Source organism: Zea mays, chromosome 7, assembly GCF_902167145.1.
Source record: "Zea mays cultivar B73 chromosome 7, Zm-B73-REFERENCE-NAM-5.0, whole genome shotgun sequence".
Taxonomy (NCBI): Eukaryota; Viridiplantae; Streptophyta; class Magnoliopsida; order Poales; family Poaceae; genus Zea; species Zea mays.
In genome coordinates, this window is record NC_050102.1 from 86,966,424 (window position 1) to 86,987,096 (window position 20,673).

The following is a 20,673-nucleotide window of genomic DNA, read 5'->3' on the forward strand; positions in this document are numbered from 1 at the left end:
AAACAGTGGTAGCTTGTGCATTCTTATGAATTTGTTCATTAATAAACACCGGGTTATCCATACTATCGAAATGCATTCCATTTTCAACTATCTCCCAAATACTAGGATGGAGAGAAATTAAGTGACTATGCATTTTGTGACTCCAAAAAGAGTAGTCTTCTCCATCAAAGTGTGGCGGTTTACCAAGAGGAATTGAAAGCAAATGAGCATTGGAATTGAATGGAATACGAGAATAATCAAATGAATAGTTTTGATTAACCGGTTTCTTTTTAGACGAGTCCTCGTCGTCTCTTGGTGAAGAAGAGGAGGCGTCGCTGTCGTAGTAAATGATCTTCTTGATCCACCTCTTCTTCTTCCCGTCCCACTTCTTGTGACTCGATCCTGAGTCAGTGGGCGTGTCATCCCTTGGCTCGTTAAAGACGGACTCCTTCTCCTTGTCGTTGACCACCATCCCCTTTCCCTTCGGATCCATCTCTTCGAGCGATTAGTCCCTTACGTGAAGAGAACGGCTCTGATACCAATTGAGAGCACCTAGAGGGGGGTGAATAGGTGATCCTGTAAAATTCAACACTAATAGCCACAAAACTTTGTTATGTAAGTTAGAACGGCTAAGTAGCTTGAAACGAGTTCTTGTGAACACAGATAATCAAAGGTAAAGCACACAAGAGACACGATTTTATCCCGTGGTTTGGCCAAGTAACACTTGCCTACTTCCACGTTGTGGCATCCCAATGGACGAGGGTTGCACTCAACCCCTTTCAAGTGATCTGATGATCAACTTGAATACCACAGTTTTTCCTTTCTTTGTCTTTCTCCCGTTTGCGAGGAATCTCCACAACTTGGAGTCTCTCGCCCTTACAATGAAGATCACAAAAGATGTACGGAAGTAAGGGAGGGGAGAGCAACACACACAAGACTCAAATCACAGCACAATCACGCACGCAAGTCACAACTTGAGCTCAAAACACAACCCACGGAGTTCACAACTCAAATGGAGCTCAAGTAACTATATGAAAGAATCAAATGCGCAAAGTTGGAGTATTGGAGGCTTAGAATGTTTCTTGAATGCTTGGATGCCTCCTCCATGCGCCTAGGGGTCCCTTTTATAGCCCCAAGGCAGCTAGCAGCCGTTGGAGGCCAACAAGGAAGGCTATCCTTGCCTTCTGTCGGGTGGCGCACCGGACAGTCCGGTGCACCACCGGACAACCACTGTTCATGTCAGGTGCGCGATCTCCTTCCTATTCTGGCACAGACGATCATTGCAGATTCGTGGCAGTTGGCGCACCGGACACTGTTCGGTGCACACCGGACAGTCTGGTGCCCCCTGCCGACCGTTGGCGCGGGCCACACGTTGCCCGCGGATTGAGCGGCCGACCGTTGCGCTGGCAGCCGTTGGCACACTGGACAGTCTGGCGCACCACCGGACAGTCCGGTGAATTATAGTCGTACACCGCCAAACTTTCCCGAGAGCGGCGTGTTCACCGGAGGCCAGCCTGCACGACCGGACATTGTCCGGTGTGCCAGACTGAGCTGGACTTTGGCTGTAGACAGCCAAGTCACTTGCAATCCTTTTCTTCTTTTCTTTTCTCTGTTTCTAGCACTTAGACAGAATATGTTAGTACTCAAAACAATATACTAAGTCTAGAAATGTACCTTGTTACATGATTTGCACTTTTTGCTTGTTTGGCACATAATATCTTACTCACTATGTGTTGGACACTTAATCACCAAAACATTATAGAAATGGCCCAAGGGCACATCTCCCTTTCAGGAGGCACCTGGCAGCAGGCATGGCGGTCTATGGAGGCACCTGACCTGGCACGATGCAGCGGCGGAAGCACCTGGCAGGCTAGCACGACACGGCGGCGTCAAATTGTCGACCAGGGAGGCCTTCGTGGCTTCGTCCGTTGGTTCTTCTGTGGGGCGTGGGCTGGCCGCTAGCGGGTCACGAGTGGGCGGGTGGTGGCTGACTGCCTACCTCTACCATGTGATTATGTGAAACTGAAGCCACGCCTAACACTAGCTAGAATGAAATCGTTAATGGGCTGGGCGGCTGGCTTGCCTAATGGGTGGAACAACACACGAAAATGGTGATTTCGGATTAGGTTCAGGAACCGGGGACCCAACCGCAAGATACCCGTATCCTACCCGGTATTTTCAAGTATTTACCGGGTATTAGTGATTCCGTATCCTACCCGTATCCGGGAGTTCAGTATCTGGGTAGTACCCGTATCCGTCCCGGCGCAAAAAAAAATACCCATATTCGTATCCGAAAATATGTCCCGTTTTGATACCCGTATCCGATACCTGTCCCGGGTACTTGTCCCATTTTCATCCCTATGTCCATTAGCCCAATTTTCTATCTTTTGTCCAATTCTTCTCCAAATCTTTTTAACTATATTTGAGGGTGTTTCTATGACTTAGACAAACATATGTGGTGACAATCCAACTAGTATAAATCATGATTCTTGGACTTTTTCTTCTCTTTTCTCACAAACTTGTTTTTGCTCAAACTAGCTTCAAATGGGTGATTTTGCGAATCTGAGCTAACCAACTTCCTTAGATATATCAAATAGGTTTCTATGGGTGTATGTAACTTATGCAAGATGTGAAACTAGGCGTTCTTCATATTTTCCAAGTTTTACCCTTTGTGGTTGGTTTTGACCTATTTCTGACTTAGAACTGAGTTGAGTGGACTTATGCTCCTGTGAATCAACGCCTAGGCAAATTAGTTAGTCCATAAGATTGTGATAGTTATCAAACACCAAAATCAACAGAAAATGGTTCACCTCATTTCCCTTTCACATTCATATCATACTCTTGGTGCTTGCTTAAACCCATAAAGTATCTTATTGAGCTTAAAGACATGGTTACGATACTTACCATACTCGAAGCCAGGAGATTGATCAACATTGATCTCTTCCTCGAAGATCTTTGCTGAGTGTAAAAACACTCAACAAAGAAGCTTTTACTAAGGATAAAAACACTTGGTAAAGCTCTTATTTGTTGATTGTTTTTTCGAACGTTTTTTGTTTGGCACTGGACATACATTCACCTAAAATATTTTCTCCGGTAGTGAATGGATGTGCCTCCCGTCACATGCACAACACATTTTTTCGGGCTTGCTACTGAGCATGGGCCAGAGCGCCAGACCGTGTCAAGACCACGACTCAAGCGTCCCTTGTCGCTAAGTGCGTGACGCTTGCCCATTCCTGTTATCCAAGTGTGACGCTTCCGTGCCGTAGCAGTTGCTCCTCCTCGAAGACTTTGAACTTGGCTCGTCCGACCTCCTGTAGTCCTGCTCTTTGAAACTGGTGGTGACGACAGCGGTAGTTTTTTTGTTTTTAGATTTGTATATAGGTGTCCAAACGTGCTGCCCGGCCCGGCACGTGCTCGGCCCACCCCAATAGAGGCGTTCCAGGCACGACACGGGCAACCTACGGGGTCATGCCAGGCTTACCTGGTGTGCCGACCCTTAGGCCCAGGCACGGCCCGATAGGTACTCGTGTGGGCCGGGTCGTACCATTGTACTGGACAGTCCAGTGGTACAAGGCCGGACCTAGTCCGAAAATCACAGAAATCACATATATAATTATATATAACATAAATTACGACAACCACAAAAGACGACACAAGAAATATATTCTTGAGTTGTTCGTGCAATGCTGTCTCATTAAAAACCTTCCTAGGTAAAAACTCACACCTCCTGAGAAAACCCTAAGAAGGAAAAAAGAGTGCAACCAGCTCTAATTTATAATGTATGCAGGCATGCAACCATGTTCATAGTTCAATACAACAATTCACAAGAGATAGAGACAAAGGATAAGATTACAAGTTACAATAATTCACTCTTGAGCCCTTGACTGATTCCTTGTTGTCCTCCATCATTGTTTAAGCTTTCAAGGACAGATTCTATTTCTATTGTGTCCTTCTCAAGATTGTGTTGCATGTGTAAATCTGCTAACTCCCGGTCTTTGATACATGATAGAACCTCCACCATGTACGGTGTGAGCCGTCGACGACGTTCCTCGATCACCCTGCTAACCAAACTAAAAGTAGATTCTGAAGATATAGTGATATAGTAGAAGCAGGAACTGTCATGACATCCTTAGCTAGTATAGATAGCACGGGGTAAGTAAGTTTATGTCCATGCCACCAACCCAAAATGTTGAAACTGTCATCAAATTGATTGACAATATCACTATCAAGGTATGCAGACAGCTCAGACTGAGCAGTAGTAGGCCAGGAAGAAATAGATGCAACATTACTACCAGAACCAGATCCAGATCTCCTACCACTACCAGACTGAGAAGCATATCCCTCGATACCAATATCATCATCACCATATATGTCATCCATGGCAGATTTGTTCTTACCCTCAGTTGTGGATGATGGTTCATGTACACGTAAGCGCACATCACCAAACTTTGTTTCATAAACCTGAAAAAGTTTAGTTAACCCTTTCCTCGCATCTTGAGGAAGTCTAGAATAATTTGTACCAGTAAAACCTGATAGGCGCAGTAGAGCTTTATGAAAACCTCTCATCTTAGCTCTAGGATCTAGTATGAAAGCAAAAGCATATAGAATGGGTATATTATTCATCTTTCATATGAACAACAACTTGCCTCAGTAGTGTATCATTTTCAAAAACATTCAAGTGTCTAGCAATTTTAAGTATTTGATGCAACATTAATGGAGCAGTTGAGTAATAAACACCAGACAAAATAACAGTAGAATCATAGAACAATTGAAGAAATGATAACAGTTTCTCAGCAACATCATAAGGCGTTTCAGCATTAAAAAAGTTGAGTTCCACCTAACATCCATATCTACACCAAACTTTCTAGGATCAATACCCATGCTTAAACAGTAACTCTTGTATGCAGCAATTCTTTGGTTTGATGAATTCAAAAAGTTTATGGCAGCTCTAAAGTCCTCAAGATAATGTTTTACTCTTTTCAAACCTGACTTTACTATTAGATTAATAATGTGACATGCACAACGCTGATGCAAAAGAATGGAAGACAATTCATCTTCATCAACATCAGTTAGAGCTCCAAGATAACCAGAAAACAATGGTTTAAGATAATGCGTAACAGTTTGATTAGAGGAAGCATTGTCTGGAGTAATAGCAAATATTTTATCACTTAAACCATACTCATCAGCAACCATGTTAACACGTTCTGCTATATTATTTCTAGAATGTTTCACATCTATGAGCCTAAGACCAATCAACCTTTTTTCTAGCTCCCAATTCAAATTCACAAAGCGAGCAACAACAGAAATGTAGTCTTCTTCAGCTTTACCATTCCAGATATCAGAAGTTAGAGCAACTGATGAAATAGATTTAAATGACTCAATAAGCTTAAGCACATGTTCATTGTAAAGCTTAATTAGATCCCTAGTTGTTGTTTGCCTAGAAGACTTCACAAATTTAGGATTATGTGCTTTAGTAATGTACTCTTGAAAAGCATCAGATTCACCAAACCATAAAGGAAAATCCTCTCTATCTATCAAACGACATAATTTAGTTCTAGCAACAGCAGGAGAGTATTCCCATCGAATTAGAGAACCATCAGGATTGTACTTAAGAAGAGACTGAACAATGCCACTACTTTGTTGTTCCTTTTTAGCAGTGCAATTATGCCGAAGCAAATGGCCAGTCCCACAACTAGATTTAGCACTGAAGGTCTGCTTACAATATTTGCAAAGGGCACCATACCTTACCCTCTTACCATTGACGAGATTAGTCAGCTCCTCAAAGTCATTCCAGACTTTGGATCTCTTCCTTGAGGCATTGGCACCGATGCTACCACTAGTACCAGTACCAATACTGCTTCCATCAGCAGCAGTGGGGCTAGTTGAGCCTATCCCTGTACCGGCACTAGGAGCATCATCGTTGCCAATGCCGATAAAGGCCCTTGCATCCTACTCCTCGTTATGTGCCTCAAGTCGGTACTCCTCCTCAGCGACCGGATCCAGTTCCATGGCGACATAGGCTCCTCAACGACTGCGCGGCACCGGAACAAGACCGATACCTCCATTCAAACATCAAACACAATGAGAATGACCTCAAGTCCTCAACATACTAACATCAATCAACAAAACATATATTTATTTTCCTACCAAACACAATCAGAGCACTGGAGTCACCTACTGATCGCTAGCCGAGGATGAGGAACACCAGGGCATATGAGGTAGCAACTGAGGGGGATTTAGGGTTAGGTAGGAACGCCAAAGCAGGGAGTATCACATATTTAGGGTTAGGTAGGATTAGGGATACCAGAGCAGGGAGCACCAGAGTCACCAACCTAGGAGTGGATCGAGCACGGGAAGCCAAAACCAGGGGTCAGTAGGGCAGATCGAGCACGGGACTTACCGGATTTCAGATCTAGGGAGTGGGGAGCACCGCCACGGCGCCACCAACACCGAGCGAGTTCCGGAGGTCCGAGAAGCGAGCGAAGGAAGAAGCGCAGAAGGGGAGCGGGACTGGTGAGCAGGGCGGATCGAGCACGGGACTTACCGGTGAGGCGGTGGCCCACGTCAGCGACTTACCGGTGAGTAGGGTGGATTGAGCACGGGAGCACGAGAGGCCGGAGGGGATTTCAGATCTGGGGCGTGGCCACGTGGGGAGCACCACCACGGCGCCACCGACACCGCCCCTTGTGCGAAGCGAGCGAAGGAAAAAGGGGAACGGCGGACGGGCGGAGTGACTAGGGAGTGGGCGAGTGGGACTGGGGAGGCATTTTTGCCTCTGGGCTCGGGCGAGGCTTTTTTGCCTCTCGGGCTGCGGTCGTGCCAGCCGCTAAAACAGGCCGGGCCGGGCCAAACCCGGCGTGCCGAGGGGGCGGCCCAAACACGGCCCGGCCGTCGGGCCGGGCCAGCCCGGGCACGGTGGAGAACGGGTCGGATTGGGTTGGTACCGGGTTAAAATCATGTCAGGCCTCGGGTCTAGCGGGCGGCCCATACCATTTGGACATCTATAGATTTGTACTTTTCAATATTTTTTTATGGAGTATGTACCATACAACCAGGATTTGTACTGTTCAATTTTTTATGTTTGCATATATATTAGGTAACATATCCAGTACAAAAATGTCGAGGCCGAACAAACATGTGCATGCCTTTATATATATATAGGCTATTTAAAAACTAGCTCAGGCTCTCTATGAATCCTAGATCCACGTTCCTTTCAAAGTTTAATGAGCACAACTGGAGAGAACACATGCTAAACTCAACTATGCAAGCACAGTAGCATTACAACTTCGAAAGAATAATTCTTTAACTCCCTGGCTTCCAAATTTGCAAGCTCAATCAAATAATATTTCTAGTTTTGCTGCTTTTTTTTCTCCAGTATGATCTGTTCACGTTCAGATTCACACAACACAAGCAGATTTTGTCAGACAGAACCCACACATTTCATGCAAAAAGAGAAAGAGAGAGAGATCTTACAGGGATTCAGATCCACAACAAAAGAAGCCAAAAAGCAGACACCAAACCTAGATGCTTGCAGGAATGGGGAAAAAAAGAGAGAAAAGAAACCAACAAGACTCATATTTCGCAGCAGCTGACGATCAAGCTCTTCTACTCAGGCCCTGTACACGTTGAAATGCTTCGCCCATCGCCGTGCCATGAACGGGTCATGGTAGTCCCGCCTCTCGGCGCAGCAGCTCCTCCTCTCGCCGCCAATGCTCAGCCCCATCTCTCTCATTCCACAGTACCCGTTGTCACCTTTCTCTTCGAACCCGACGGCGATCTCACCTGTCCTCAGCTGCTCCTCTCTTCCACCCTCCAGGTAACTGTAACCAACGAGTATGAAGCCACAATCTGCCGCAAGGTCGAGCGGTATCCTCCGCTCCTCACCACCCCTCAGCTCTCCAAGCCTGACCATTCCGCCATGCTCCCCTATCCTCAGCTGGGTGTCGCCTATCACGCCGCCAAGCAACCGCGCGAGGAGCTCCTCAAACTCATGCATGATAAATCCACTCCGCACACCGAACCCGAGCCCGACATGGAACTGGTGGACTGGGATGCTGGAGTGGTTCATGTCCACACCACCAACACAGTTGCGGACTGGATGATCAGACAAGTGAAGGATGCAGTTGCTCGGGTTCCGATGCGCCCGGTCCTCCAATATCTTGAGGCCCTTGTGCAGAGCCCCTACTGGATCAGTCCCACCAACACAGCAAAGGTGTTCGATAACCTGCAGCGCCATTCTTTTTGCATGGGACGTCATCCGGCGCAAGGGGAAAGCACGGGTTGCAGTGGTGGCATTCGTGACGATGGCTAACCGGTCAATTGCCCTCATGGAGAAGACAACAAGCGCCATTGCCTGCTTCAAGAGCCTCAGATGTGGTCCGTTAGGGCTGGCAACCAGGACCAGGTCCATGGCTGGCTGTGGAGCAAGACTGACAGAGAGGTAGGCTCGCCTTTGACCACTTGGCGAAGCAATCTGCGGTGGTGAAAGCATGGAGGAGCCGCTGTACTGGCATGGCTGTTGCAGTGGCAACATGCGTCCACAGGGGTAATGCCCGAGGACGTGATGGTGAGCTGACACCGGTGCCGGGATGAGGACAAAGCGGAGACATGGATCCACATGCTCAGCCAAGGTGAAAGGCTCTACCGGGTCATCATCGTTGTAGCGAGCAGCACGGATGGAGGACCTTCGGTTCACACGGGATGACGCAATGTTGTCGTCCAGGATGCGAAGGATTGGGTCTGACTGGTTGTGCAGCAATGGTGGAACCTTCAGGTCACGTGGTAGCTCAGACCATTGTGCACGGCAGATAGGGCAGCTGACGTTGCCATGCCGGATGTTGGAGGCGATGCATAGGAAGTGGAATGAGTGGGAGCACTGCGCTGTGTAGATTGCTGCCGCCTCACCACTGTCAACATCGCTGCTGATGCTCGTGCTGAGGAGTTCCAAACATATTGCACATAGATTCTGAAAATTGAAAGCACAACATATTGCATGATTAGAAAGTAAACTCCATGTCCATGAAACGCATAATTAAATACGTACAATCAATTTAAAACAATAAGGTCCTCATCTGGAGAAAAATCCTTGATATTTCTTTCTTCACTTGATCATCATTTAGCCTGAGACCTACTTCCATAGCGTCTAAATCTAACCAGACTTGAATCCTCTTCACAGACATCGATAGAGATGGTGACAGAACAATAAAGCAATTGTTGCACGCATTGCAAGCTAGCATATGTTCCCATCAACAAAAAGAAAAAAAAAAGACTTTGCGAAACTCTAAATTCCCTGTTAATTCAGATGCGGCTTGTTGTAGGAGAATTTGTTTGGAACAAATTTTACTTTAATACAAACTTTGTAATGTCATTGCAGCCTACCTGGCAAACACATGTACATTGCACACACATAAAAAAATCATTGCAAACGTCTTTTCTGATCTTCCATTATAACTTATAAATATTAGTTGAAAATCCCAAAAGCCTTAAGAGGGTTTTGGAACTGCTCGAGGTTCCAGCTGGTTCCAGCTCCAACGTGGAGTTATAGTTCATAATATAAATTTAAAATGGTTTTAAAAATATTTTTAATCTAAATAATAAATAAAATAACTTATCTAAATGTCTTCTAAAGGTTTACAACTCTAGCTCCACAATTTTCTAAAGCATCCAATTACATGCTCTACCAACTCCACTAGATTTTTGTGGAGCTGAAGCAGTCTCAAACAAGATCTAATTATGTTAACAATAAGGACAGACCTACCAGAGGGCAGAGGCTCCCAGATAGTGAGATCTGAAAAGGAATAAACTGAGGCAAGTCTTACTTCGCAAATATGGAGGGACTACTTCAAAGGCATGACCTGGTGACTCGATCTGACCACTTAACAAACCTACCCTTTCTATTGTATTAATAATAGTGATTATAAAATGATTTCAAAAGTCATTAGTTTTCTTTTGGAGAACGGGCTTTGCTATAGTACTCTCCTTACCTAGTAAGAGGTAAGAGTTCATATAAATTCAAGTCCTTGAATATTAAGAAAGATAAAGTAATTAATAAAAAGAAAAAAACAAATAACCAATTGCTTCCTTTTATCTGAATGTGTAGCAATTTGTTTCCTTTTGTTGCAACCAACAGCTACACACATCATGGAAGGCCATCAGACAAGAGATAATTTTGGAGCCAGAAATCACCTTTCCATGACTTGCCATTTTATGTTTCTTAATTGGGCATGATCAGGTTACAACAAAAAATGTTACAATACAAGCACACTATAAATTGAATCAGCTTTAGGGGGTGTTTGGTTCCTTTAGTCACCCTCCTAAACTTTAGAAACTAAACTTCCCTAAAATTTATATTTGATAGGCCTTCTTTAGTCATACTGTTGGTAGTTTAGTGGCTAAAAATAACTTCACTAAAGTTTAGGAGATGGGAACCAAACACCCCCTTACTTTTTCATGTTGAAAATGAAACAAGTTTCTATTTCCAGTTCACTCGTCACATTCCAACAAATAAAATAAATTTTATAAAATCATGTTAGACCACATTTTATATTTTTAGTTACAAAATAATGTTACACCAATGTCATTTTACATTAGGTATGAAAGTTAGTCATCTGCGCAACTATTACGTACCTCTCATTATATCATGATTTCAGTTTGTCACGTTATATAAATGTGTACAAGTACCATGAAATTGCCCTATAACATTCCAAGACTAAGAATTATAATAGGATAGATAAAAATATGGGTCCATGTCCATGTTATTAAACACTTAAGGTCATGTTAGGAAAGTTAGATCATGCATGCATATTAGATCTAGTAGGATTAGGCATGAAAAAGAACAAAAACAAACATAAAAACCCCTCTCTTGTTTCCGTTTCCGCATTTTATCACTAGAAACGGAACCAGGTCCGAAATAGTCAGGAACGAAAATGGGAGCGGGATAAACAGGTGTACAAAAACGAACGGGAACGGCAATATTAAGCGGAAACTCGCAATTTAATACAAAGTTACAAACAGTCAAACACACATAATATTGATGGCAAACGGGTGATTGACTGGCAAGACAACAACATGAAACAAATAGATACAGAGGGGCAACACTCTATTGTTGTTTGCTTGCTAGTGGTGTACATATAGCTATGGGTGATGGTGTTTGAGCTTTTAGGCCACTTGTCATTGAGGAGACAGTGGCTAGAATGGGCTAGAATGGTCCATTGTGATATAATTTGTTATCTAAAGGTATGAAGCTTTCGTTAACACACTAATGCATGTTGGGACGATCCTGGATTTCTTAGATACGGAATAAATACGGGTTCAACCTAGATAAAAACGGGATCACGTAAAAACGGACGTGATAGACACCATCACCCACAAATGGTCAGGTCAAATGTAGAAAACGGTATGGGTCGGAACAGGATTTTACCTATCCGTTTTCAACCCTAAGTGGGATGATATTTTTCTTATATATCTGAAAGTGCATCATCCCTTTTGTGGGTTTTGCTGATTTGGATAACAACACGTTTAAAGGTCTAACAAGTTTGTTAAGTGTTGAACAGGAAATTCAGTATGATGAACATACTTGAATAATGTATAATGATCAGTGAACAAAGGTTCAACACAAAGTTAAATAACCAATGAGACAATGCAAAAGGATACAATATGGTCTCTATATTGGTTTGAATATATGGACAAGACCTAAGAAATCACTACACATAAATATGATCAGAATAGAGGTTGAAGTGATTAAGAGGATTGGTCAAGCCAAAGTGAATAAGATATGAGGAATCGTGAATTGACTTGACCATATTACTATTAGTCCATATATGCTTCTATGAGAATTAAACTAGACCTTAATTGATCTTAGCATTTATATCTAGATGACATTCAAGTAAGGTTCACAATATTAAATAAATGATTCTCTCAATGGATGCTCAATATGATGTGACTCAAGAATGACTTGATAGGGTGAAGATAGCAAGGTAAGGTCTTCGAGGGACTAAACGAAGGTGATGGCCAAGCGACGACTTGTGGACCGAAGTACCATGGCTAAGGTAAAGAAGAGAGTAATTGCACTAAGTCAACGAACTAATCAGATATGAAGAGTTAAATTGTGTTGATGCATCATTAAGGTGACTTGAAGCCATGAGTTGAGCTCATATATGGTGAAATGGTTCAAGTCACAGGCTCGATTTATGTTTGCTTCAAAAGGTGAAACAAAGATGTTTGTGATCCTTATGAAGTAACACCATAGAGAGATCACCAGGAGACACCAATGACTCAAAGAGTTTACTTAATTATATTTTATTTAACTTGAGTATAAGAATCGTCGTACTATCAAGGGGGATCCAAAAAGAAGGTTGGTGTTTAACAAAGCTCAAGCTTCTAAGATTCAAAAGCTATTTCGAAAATAAAATCTTTTGGGCACTCTATGAGTTCAACTGGAGTGAGGTTTGGGAGATGAAGATCCTTCCTTTTGAAAAGCGGTTGAACTTTTTCAGCTGAGTTGAGCTTCTTCAGCTGAGTTGAGCTTTCTCAGCTGAGTTGAGCTTCTTCAGCTGAGTTGAACTTAACTTCAAACAGAGTCTAGGCAAGTTCAACCGGGGTCCAGGCAGGTTCAACCGGGGTCCAGGGCAAGTTCAACCAGGGTTTTTTCCCCGGACCTCTCTAGTCAAAACCGGTTGAACCGGCCCTGGGGGAGGTTCAACCGGTGTCAAGGTTAGCTGACCAGTCTGACTGGCAGACTAACTGCCCAGGCGATTGAACCGGCCCTAGGGGCGATTCAACAGGCCCTACGCAGAAAAGTTCAACCCAACGGCTAGTTTTGGATCCCCACCTATATATACTCTTCCTACATCTCTCCCCACAGAAGAGCACACGCCAAACTCCATTTCTAACTTGAGAAACACCTCTCACTCTCTCTCTCTCACATATCTTGCCTCTCCCATTTCAAATCTTTGAGTGAGATTGAGATCTACGGGTTTTTGTGCTTCATCTCCAAATCCTTCTTGTTCTCCTTAATTCGAGCTTTGGTACTACATCGAGTTCTTTGTGGATTCATTACTATTGGAGCTTCTAGCTCCTAGACGACTAGATATCTCTTGTGTGTCTCCAAATATTGTGGAAGACCATAAGAAAGTTTGTATTAACAACTCGTTTGAGGAAAGATTAGTGTGTGGGCTTGACCTTTGTCGTCGGCAAAGGGAGGATTAGGGTTGAAAGAGACCCGGCTCTTTGTGGGCGCCTCAACGAGGAAGTAGGGCACCTTTGTGGTGTGACCGAATCTCGGGATAAATCTTGTGTTCTTGCTCATTGTGTTTGTTCGTGTTCTTCGTTCTCTCAACATTCTGTGGAAGAATTGTTCATATCTTTTTGGTGTGTGAATTTTGAGAAGTGCTCTTTTTAGATCTATTACTTTGAACTTGTGGATTATTTAGGACATCCCATTTTCAAAATTAATTGGGTGAATTTCGAGATCATTTTAGTTTTATATCTCATTTTTAGTTGGACTAGTGCAAACCGGTTGAACTGGTTTTGACACCGGTTGAACCGGTTTTACCCAGTTTGTTTCTAGACTTCTAGTTTTTGTTAAAAAAATTCACTTGCCTATTCACCCCCCTCTAGACAACTTTTAATATCCTATTATCTCTTTAGACCGGGTACAATGCTAGGCAACGTCGACCATAGAATTGAAGACGATACTAACCCTCACGCTCCCAACGCGTGTCAGTTCGCTGCACCGATTGGTGGCTGAATTGACAGTTTGGACCGATCATTAGCGTCCACATTTAAGGCTAGAATCGTCGGTACCGACCAGTGCACTGGAGAACCGGTCAATACCGACTGCATGCTACCATATGTCGTCTTTTTATTGTTCCACGCCTTCAATTTTTTTAAAAAAAATATAAAAACTTGATTATGAATTATGTAACTTTTATTTCACATATTAAGTATATTTTTGTTTCATGAATTATGTCAATCTTATTTATGGTTTATAAACTATATAATTTGTATTTGCTCAGTAATATACTTAAATGAACTTTTATTTCAATAAAACGACGTGTTTCGTTTCAAATAAGAGTAAGCTTAGGTAGTTGTAAGCTGACGGTAGAAAATGTGCACTAAAGCAGTAGATATAAGGTGGAGATGGTAGATACGGACGATAGCTGATGTGGCGGTAGATATAGACTAGTAGCATTGGATCCGGCCTTAGGAGGTAATATGTGATAATTGCTATTTAGACCAACCGTACACTATTATTATACCAAAACCCTTGAAAAAAAGAGTAATATCAGGATATTCCCCGCTGGTTACTGGCTACCATGATAAGGTGCTCATGGTGACTGTTCTTACTTTTATGTGATGGCTCCGCTGCAGGCTGTCACCGATGAATGCATCTTGTGGTGCTCTGCTGGAACAAAGGCGTTGCAGGAGCTGCTGGTCAAGTCATTTGTTGGGGGATAAGGATAAATTCCTGGTCTTGGTAGCTAGTTGGTCACCTGCTGTTGAAATGGGCCATCTGTTTCTTGTTTTATCCTATTTGTGGTGGTTGTGTCAACATGAGTTTTGGGTGTGTCAGTGTGTTTTTTTGGGGACTTTGTCCCTCTTATGTACTCTTTTTTTTCTTTTGTCTCTTGTTTTCTAAATCATCTGTTCTTCTCTTGCTACCTTAATCATTCTTAGGCAAGGATGCTACTGATATCTTGGTGATCTCGTTTGTTAGACAAAAGTTTCTTATTTTTTAATTAAATAAATTCTATTATTGAGATTGTCTAGTAAGAACAGTCGGTGGTGGTCCAAATAGAATTCGTACGCTTAGAAAGAAAATAGAAAAGGGAGATGTAAGTGGACATATAGCTGGTACCTTGTCAGCCACTCTGGTGCTGGTGGGTTCCTCCATCTTTTGCTGCTCTCCATCAGGCGCATTCAGTGCGGAGTGGGAGATCTGCATATCGACACACAAATGTGTTTATGGAGTAGGATACATTTGTACACTGCCGGCAATACAGCTGCATTCAAGATACTGTTCTGATGGCAAACAGCATTTAATACGCTTCACGAGGAAAACGAAAAAATAAGAAAGAAAGAAAGGCAACTCTTATATTTGTGTACTACCAAAATAATTGATGCCAAGTGCCAACAGTCAATTTACTGCATAACAGGTCGATCTACAGTTCCCAGGGAAATAAAAAATAAACAATTTTTAAAGGGGAAAAAAGGGGCAAATTTAAGGGAACACAAACTACCCCCCATAAAAATAGGTGCCCTATGTAGAGCAACTTGCAGCCACTAGCAATCCTGAAATTGGGGGAGAAAGGGCCCCAATAGGACCCAAGACAACGCAGAACAAGATAGCCTTAGAGAAAATATATTCATAGGTCATATTTTGAGGTTGAAATCTGAGTATATACAATATATTCGAAATGTAACATGCGCAGAGTTTTCAACCATGTATAGATGCCCGGATCAAAAGTCATATTTTGAGGGAAAATAAATGACCGTAAACATGGTACATCGAAATTTGAAAATTATGCTCAAGAAGGTAGTACCCAGTACCAGGGGAGAATTATCAGCACCAAATCATTGCACTGACGCCCCTCATTCATGGATGAAGAGTACGAAGAAATACAGACCGAAATCAGGTAGGTCGACGAACTGCTACCAATATTTTTAGCAAGGAACACCTACGGGAGAATAAAGGCAAAAGGATTGTCCAAGCCAAAAAAAAACCAAAATGCGCATAGGGGGGTGGTTCTTGTTAAAATCCGAATCTAATCACTAGTAGTTAGCATTTATAGTTTGTTTGCAGTAAAACACACGCACACACCAAAACTAACCAGGAAGTAGGGCATTTGGATGAGATGAAATGTAAAAGAAGCAAGGAGGCGAAGGAACTTGTGCTTTCGATGTAAGCGGTTAAGAAAGGGACGAAAGGAAAAACAAAATGCAGTTGAGAAAAGGGGTGAAAGGGACAGAGGGAAACGAGCGAGCCAGAACAGGACATGGACAGATGCATTGATTTTGCGGGTGGGAAATTAAAATTAACTCAATCCAATAGAATGGTGCCTTTTTTATAATGCCACTGCAATCAACCAGGAACTTGCACATAATCTTGTTTTCGTGAGGATAAAACAGAGGGAACCCGAGAAAGAAAGACAGCAGGTCTGATAAGACCGAACAATGCAGTAAAAACGAGCTGCTTCTTGGAACTTTTTTCGCCACGAACAGCTGCCCCCAAAGCACATAAATCCTCGGAAGCAAGAGGGGAGACTGGAGAGAGTGAGAGAGGCACGTACGATCTTGGAAGGAGGCGGGGAGGGAGAGGCGGCGTAGGAGAAGAAGGAGGCGCATGAGAGGCCGATCCGCTTGGCCGCCGCCCTCCGCCACCTCGCGAGCGTCCCTTCGGCGGCGCCGTCGCCGCTGGCACAGCCCCCCACCATTGCTCCACTCTTTCCCACTCAGCTGATAGACTACACCGCCATGACCTCTTCTTTCTTGCTCCACTCAGCTGCTTCTTTCTCTCTCCAATCTCTGGCCTTAGGTGTCAAGGTGTAATCGCTACCCCGCGCTCTGGCTGCCTTGTGGGCTTGGCTTTGTACAAGGAGCTAGCTGGGCAAGCCGCACGCGAAGCGACGACGCATTTCTCTCTCTCTCTTTGCTATGTAGTGGGGTGAGGTGAGCAGTGCAATGTAGCCCTTGTCATTTTGTCATTTGGATTTCGGACCCACTCTCTCATGAAAACAAATGGACAAATGGTGATTTATCACTGGACTGGATTGGAGTAGTGTAAGGGCCTGTTCGTTTCTGCAGGATTACACCAAGAATTATTCCCGTTGATCAAAACTTATACAAATTAGAGAAGCAATCCAGGCCGGAACAGTTCCGGTCTTCTATTCCCTATCAACCGAACGGAGTCTAATGGGGTAGGCCATGTATTTTAAAATATAGGATTAATCCTAACCCAGGATTAACTCACAAACGTTGGTATGGATCAAGCATCTCTAAAAGTCTCGATCTCTAAAACTTATCTTTTAAATAGTTATTTAGATAATTAATTGTATAAAAAAGTTTCTACACTTTTGGTTTCCAATGATTTTTCTACCACTTATAGGTACTCTAAAGAACTATTGTCGTTATCTATCTTTGGTTAACGAAAATCAGGAACAGATATTTATTGTATTTGAACAACCAATAGAAAAGGATATTAATGGGTGTGTTTTTCTTTTACAAAGTCTCCATTTCTAATAATTAAAAAGAATATAGATAATCTCTTAAAACACATGTTAGCTATGCCTTCCGTCCTAAAATAATTCTAGCACGAAAGCAAGTTTTGAGGTTGACTAAGTTTGTATATAAAAATATTAATATTTATTTGATCGGTGTCCAAACTATGATTACTATTATAATGATTTTCAATTGCAATGGTCCAAACTTACCAGAATATAATTTTATCTTTCAAAATCAGCCCTCCATTAATTTTGAGCATTCCAAGGGTCCGCATGGAAATAGAGACCTTTGCTTGCAGAATGCTACCGGCAAGCAAGAAGCAAGTGAGCTGCTATTTCACCGTGGTCCCACCCTTGTGCTGTGGCCTTTTCCCCTATTTGGGCACGGGAACAGCAATTTTAAAACCTGCTCATACTACCGTACGGACACGGAGCGTCACATCTGATCTGAGCCATTGGTTGGCCGACATGCTTGCCGATCGCAGCCGCTCATCATACCGCAACGGCCAGTGAGAGACTGACTGGCCAGCGGTCGGTCAGTCAGTCAGTCAGTCAGCAGCGGCACAACGCCCAAAATGTTCAGTTGAGGGCTTTTGTTTTCCTTCATCTTTTGTTCCTCTCTTTATTTATTACTAGGAGTATTTTATGCCAAGAGCTAGAAGGAAGGTTGTGTCCAACTCTAATATAATCTATCTCCTCCTTCCTATCTATTTTTACACTTTAAACAACAGATTAAAAAAATATAAGATATTTAAGGGTACAATAAATACATAAGCACAAAAATCTAGAGTAAAATATGTTCTTAATACAAGTCTTTGATACCTAGATATAGAGGACACTATTAGAGAGAATAAGATATAGATGAGCAAATTTTAAAGAAGTCTATAACCAATAAACATAGAGAAGATATATAGACAAAACCGTGAGAAAGACTAAGGACGTGTTTGGTTTCAACGTATACTCATAATATTTTATACAATATTTACTGAAGGAGCCAAACGGTACTCATTTTTAGTACAATTCTTTCATAGAATCTAAGTATCTAGTTGAACTTAGATAACGTGGGATATGGACATGTTACCCAATGCTAAAATCTAAGGCTTCCCGAACGATTCTTAAACTTTAGTCCTGTCATATCGTACGGTTGAATACTAGTTAGAAGTATTAAATATAGTCTAATTACAAAATTAATTATATAGATAAGATTACAAGTCTATTAAACCTAATTAGTCCATGATTCGCTCATGTGAGGTACAATAAACATTTGTTAATCATAGATTAATTATGTTTAATAAATCATCTCCTTGTTTAGTTTTCATCTGTATAATTAGTTTTATAATTGGACTATATTTAATAGTCGTAATTGATATTCAAACATTTAATGTGACACGTACTAAACTTTAGTAATGAGAACCAAACATAGATTAAGCTTCATATGATATTGAAATGTACAGTATAGTGGTGTGACCATGTTAAAGGAAGGAGACTCCAACACAGCAGTTGTTGGATTAGTTGCAATCGGTTACAAAAAGGCGTGGATTAGTACTGCACTACTGCTAACCCAAAAGGTGATAGGACTACTGGTATTTGGTTAGAAATTAGTAGGTGGGTTTCAGTTTAGAAACAAATAAAAGACGTTGGACGGAGATGTGTATGTTGTGAGGACGTGGATTCAATTAATTGGTCTCAGCTTCTCAAGTCGCTGGGTCATCATTTTCTAGATCAGTGGGTGAAGCCTCCGTAAAGAAAGTGTTATTGCCATATTGTTTTGTTATTCAATGGTAATCAAGTGTTTGGCGGTGATTATTTAACTTAACTAGTCGGTTGCCCGTGCGTTGCGACGGCTTACAACAATACCCACGTAAACTATTCATCAAAAAATTTAAGATTTTTTATTGATTGTCTCCGCTCTCTGTATAATATCTTTTTGATTTTAGCTAAATTATGCTATTGTTTACTACATGCAATGCCTCTGGGTACAACACGACCAATGAAGTGAGCTATTAGAAGAGATTCACAACGACTGACTGAACGAACAGAGATTATAAAATGACATAATTTCATCATACAGAGACCAAATAATAGAAAATTTGTGAGCTCAAGTTTCTAAAATAAGTCACATGAAGTCAAACTTATAAAAAAGATCAAAATATGAAGTGATCGCTAAAGTCAGACATCAATAAAAATTGGATGTGCTCCATATAAATTATGTTATTTCGTAACAATTACTAACGTTTAAAACCAACAAATAACCTTTTATTTTGTTGTTAGTGTGACAAATCATTGTTGCTCCATCTAATTCAGCAACCTTAAACACCATATAGTCCATTGCGCCAATGTGGTCTCAGAAACGACCTAATGCTTGCAAGAGCCAAGAAAGTTGTGCCGCGCTTAGGTTGTAGCCTTGGCCCGTAGTGCTGGCCCGGGCCGACACGATTATTTTTTTTATTTTACAAAAAACGTATATATATGTATACAATTTATATTCAATATTAAAAACATCTTAGGATAATGTTCTACTGGTTAGACAACTTCACCCAGTGTCTCCTGCCCTTCTTCAATCAGGGCATGGGTTTAAACCCCACCTCTTGCACTATTTTTTAACATTTTAAGTTGAATTAATTAAATGGGCTGACGGGTTAACGGGCTAGCCCGGCACAGTCAACAGGCCGGCATAACCTGTCTGGGCCATAATTGTGGCCCGCGTGCGTCTGGCCCGTGCCGGGCACCGTTTGGCCATCTATAGACGTGCAGCAGATTAATTTGAGAGAACTGTGAGGGGTTATTTGTAAAAAAATGACGTACGACGACCGTTGAAACTGGTGCTTTAAGTATAGTATAGACTTGTTTACGCACGTACTGGTCTCTTATCTTACTAGTATTATGTTTTAGTTCTAATATATACTCCCGCGTGTAACTGTAATGGCATGTACAACCTCATTTGATATAGGATCTCTTGAGGGGTTTCTAGTAGGGGTTAACTAGAAAAAAAATATAAGAGATGAGCTCTACACAACTCTCATACATATTGTCTCTTAACTGTATTTATGATCTAAAGGTTCAAAATTGTATCATGCAGTCTCTTACCTATCTCTTGCAATTGAAAAATTGATTCATGGTCTCTAGGTTGTATATGCCCTAAGGGTTTGTTCCGTTTGAAAAGACTAAGGACATAATTAGTAGTTCGTTTCCCCTATACATAGTGTCTTCTTGATCTCTAAGAGAAAGGTTAAATTGAGTATTTTTATTGACGTCGAATTGATTTTTGTAAAGTCCAAAATTGGTAGAAAAAATAATAAAATAAAGAAATAAAAATATTTATAATAGTGTTTTGAGAATTTTTTTAAACATTTGGAATCTAAGAGTAGACATTCCTTGTTCATAATCAACTTAAAATATTAAAATAGTCATCTCATACTTATGGATTTGAGGTGGCACATTTTATTGAAATAAGGAGTCATAAATTAAACTTAAC

The 20,673-nt window shown here is 41.9% G+C and overlaps 1 protein-coding gene across 1 annotated transcript; it reads right to left on the reverse strand.

Moving 5' to 3' along the window:
- Nucleotides 1-7,259: 7,259 nt before the first annotated feature.
- Nucleotides 7,260-16,529, reverse strand: LOC100191467 (uncharacterized). Its single transcript, NM_001136900.1, has 3 exons — nt 16,269-16,529; nt 14,837-14,917; nt 7,260-8,944 (listed from the first exon to the last, which is right to left on the reverse strand). Exons 1-3 carry the CDS (start codon nt 16,410-16,412, stop codon nt 7,589-7,591), a joined length of 1,581 nt encoding a protein of 526 aa, NP_001130372.1. The 5' UTR covers nt 16,413-16,529; the 3' UTR covers nt 7,260-7,588.
- Between the last annotated feature and the right edge of the window lie 4,144 nt (nt 16,530-20,673).

What these genes read in the sequence shown, in the direction of transcription:
- LOC100191467 (NM_001136900.1), bottom strand. Translation starts at nt 16,412, where the DNA reads ATGGTGGGGGGCTGTGCCAGCGGCGACGGCGCCGCCGAAGGGACGCTC. An exon ending in CCCCGCCTCCTTCCAAGATC is followed by an intron (nt 14,918 to 16,268) that starts GTACGTGCCTCT and finishes GTCGATATGCAG; the next exon opens with ATCTCCCACTCCGCACTGAA. An exon ending in GCACCAGAGTGGCTGACAAG is followed by an intron (nt 8,945 to 14,836) that starts GTACCAGCTATA and finishes TTCAATTTTCAG; the next exon opens with AATCTATGTGCAATATGTTT.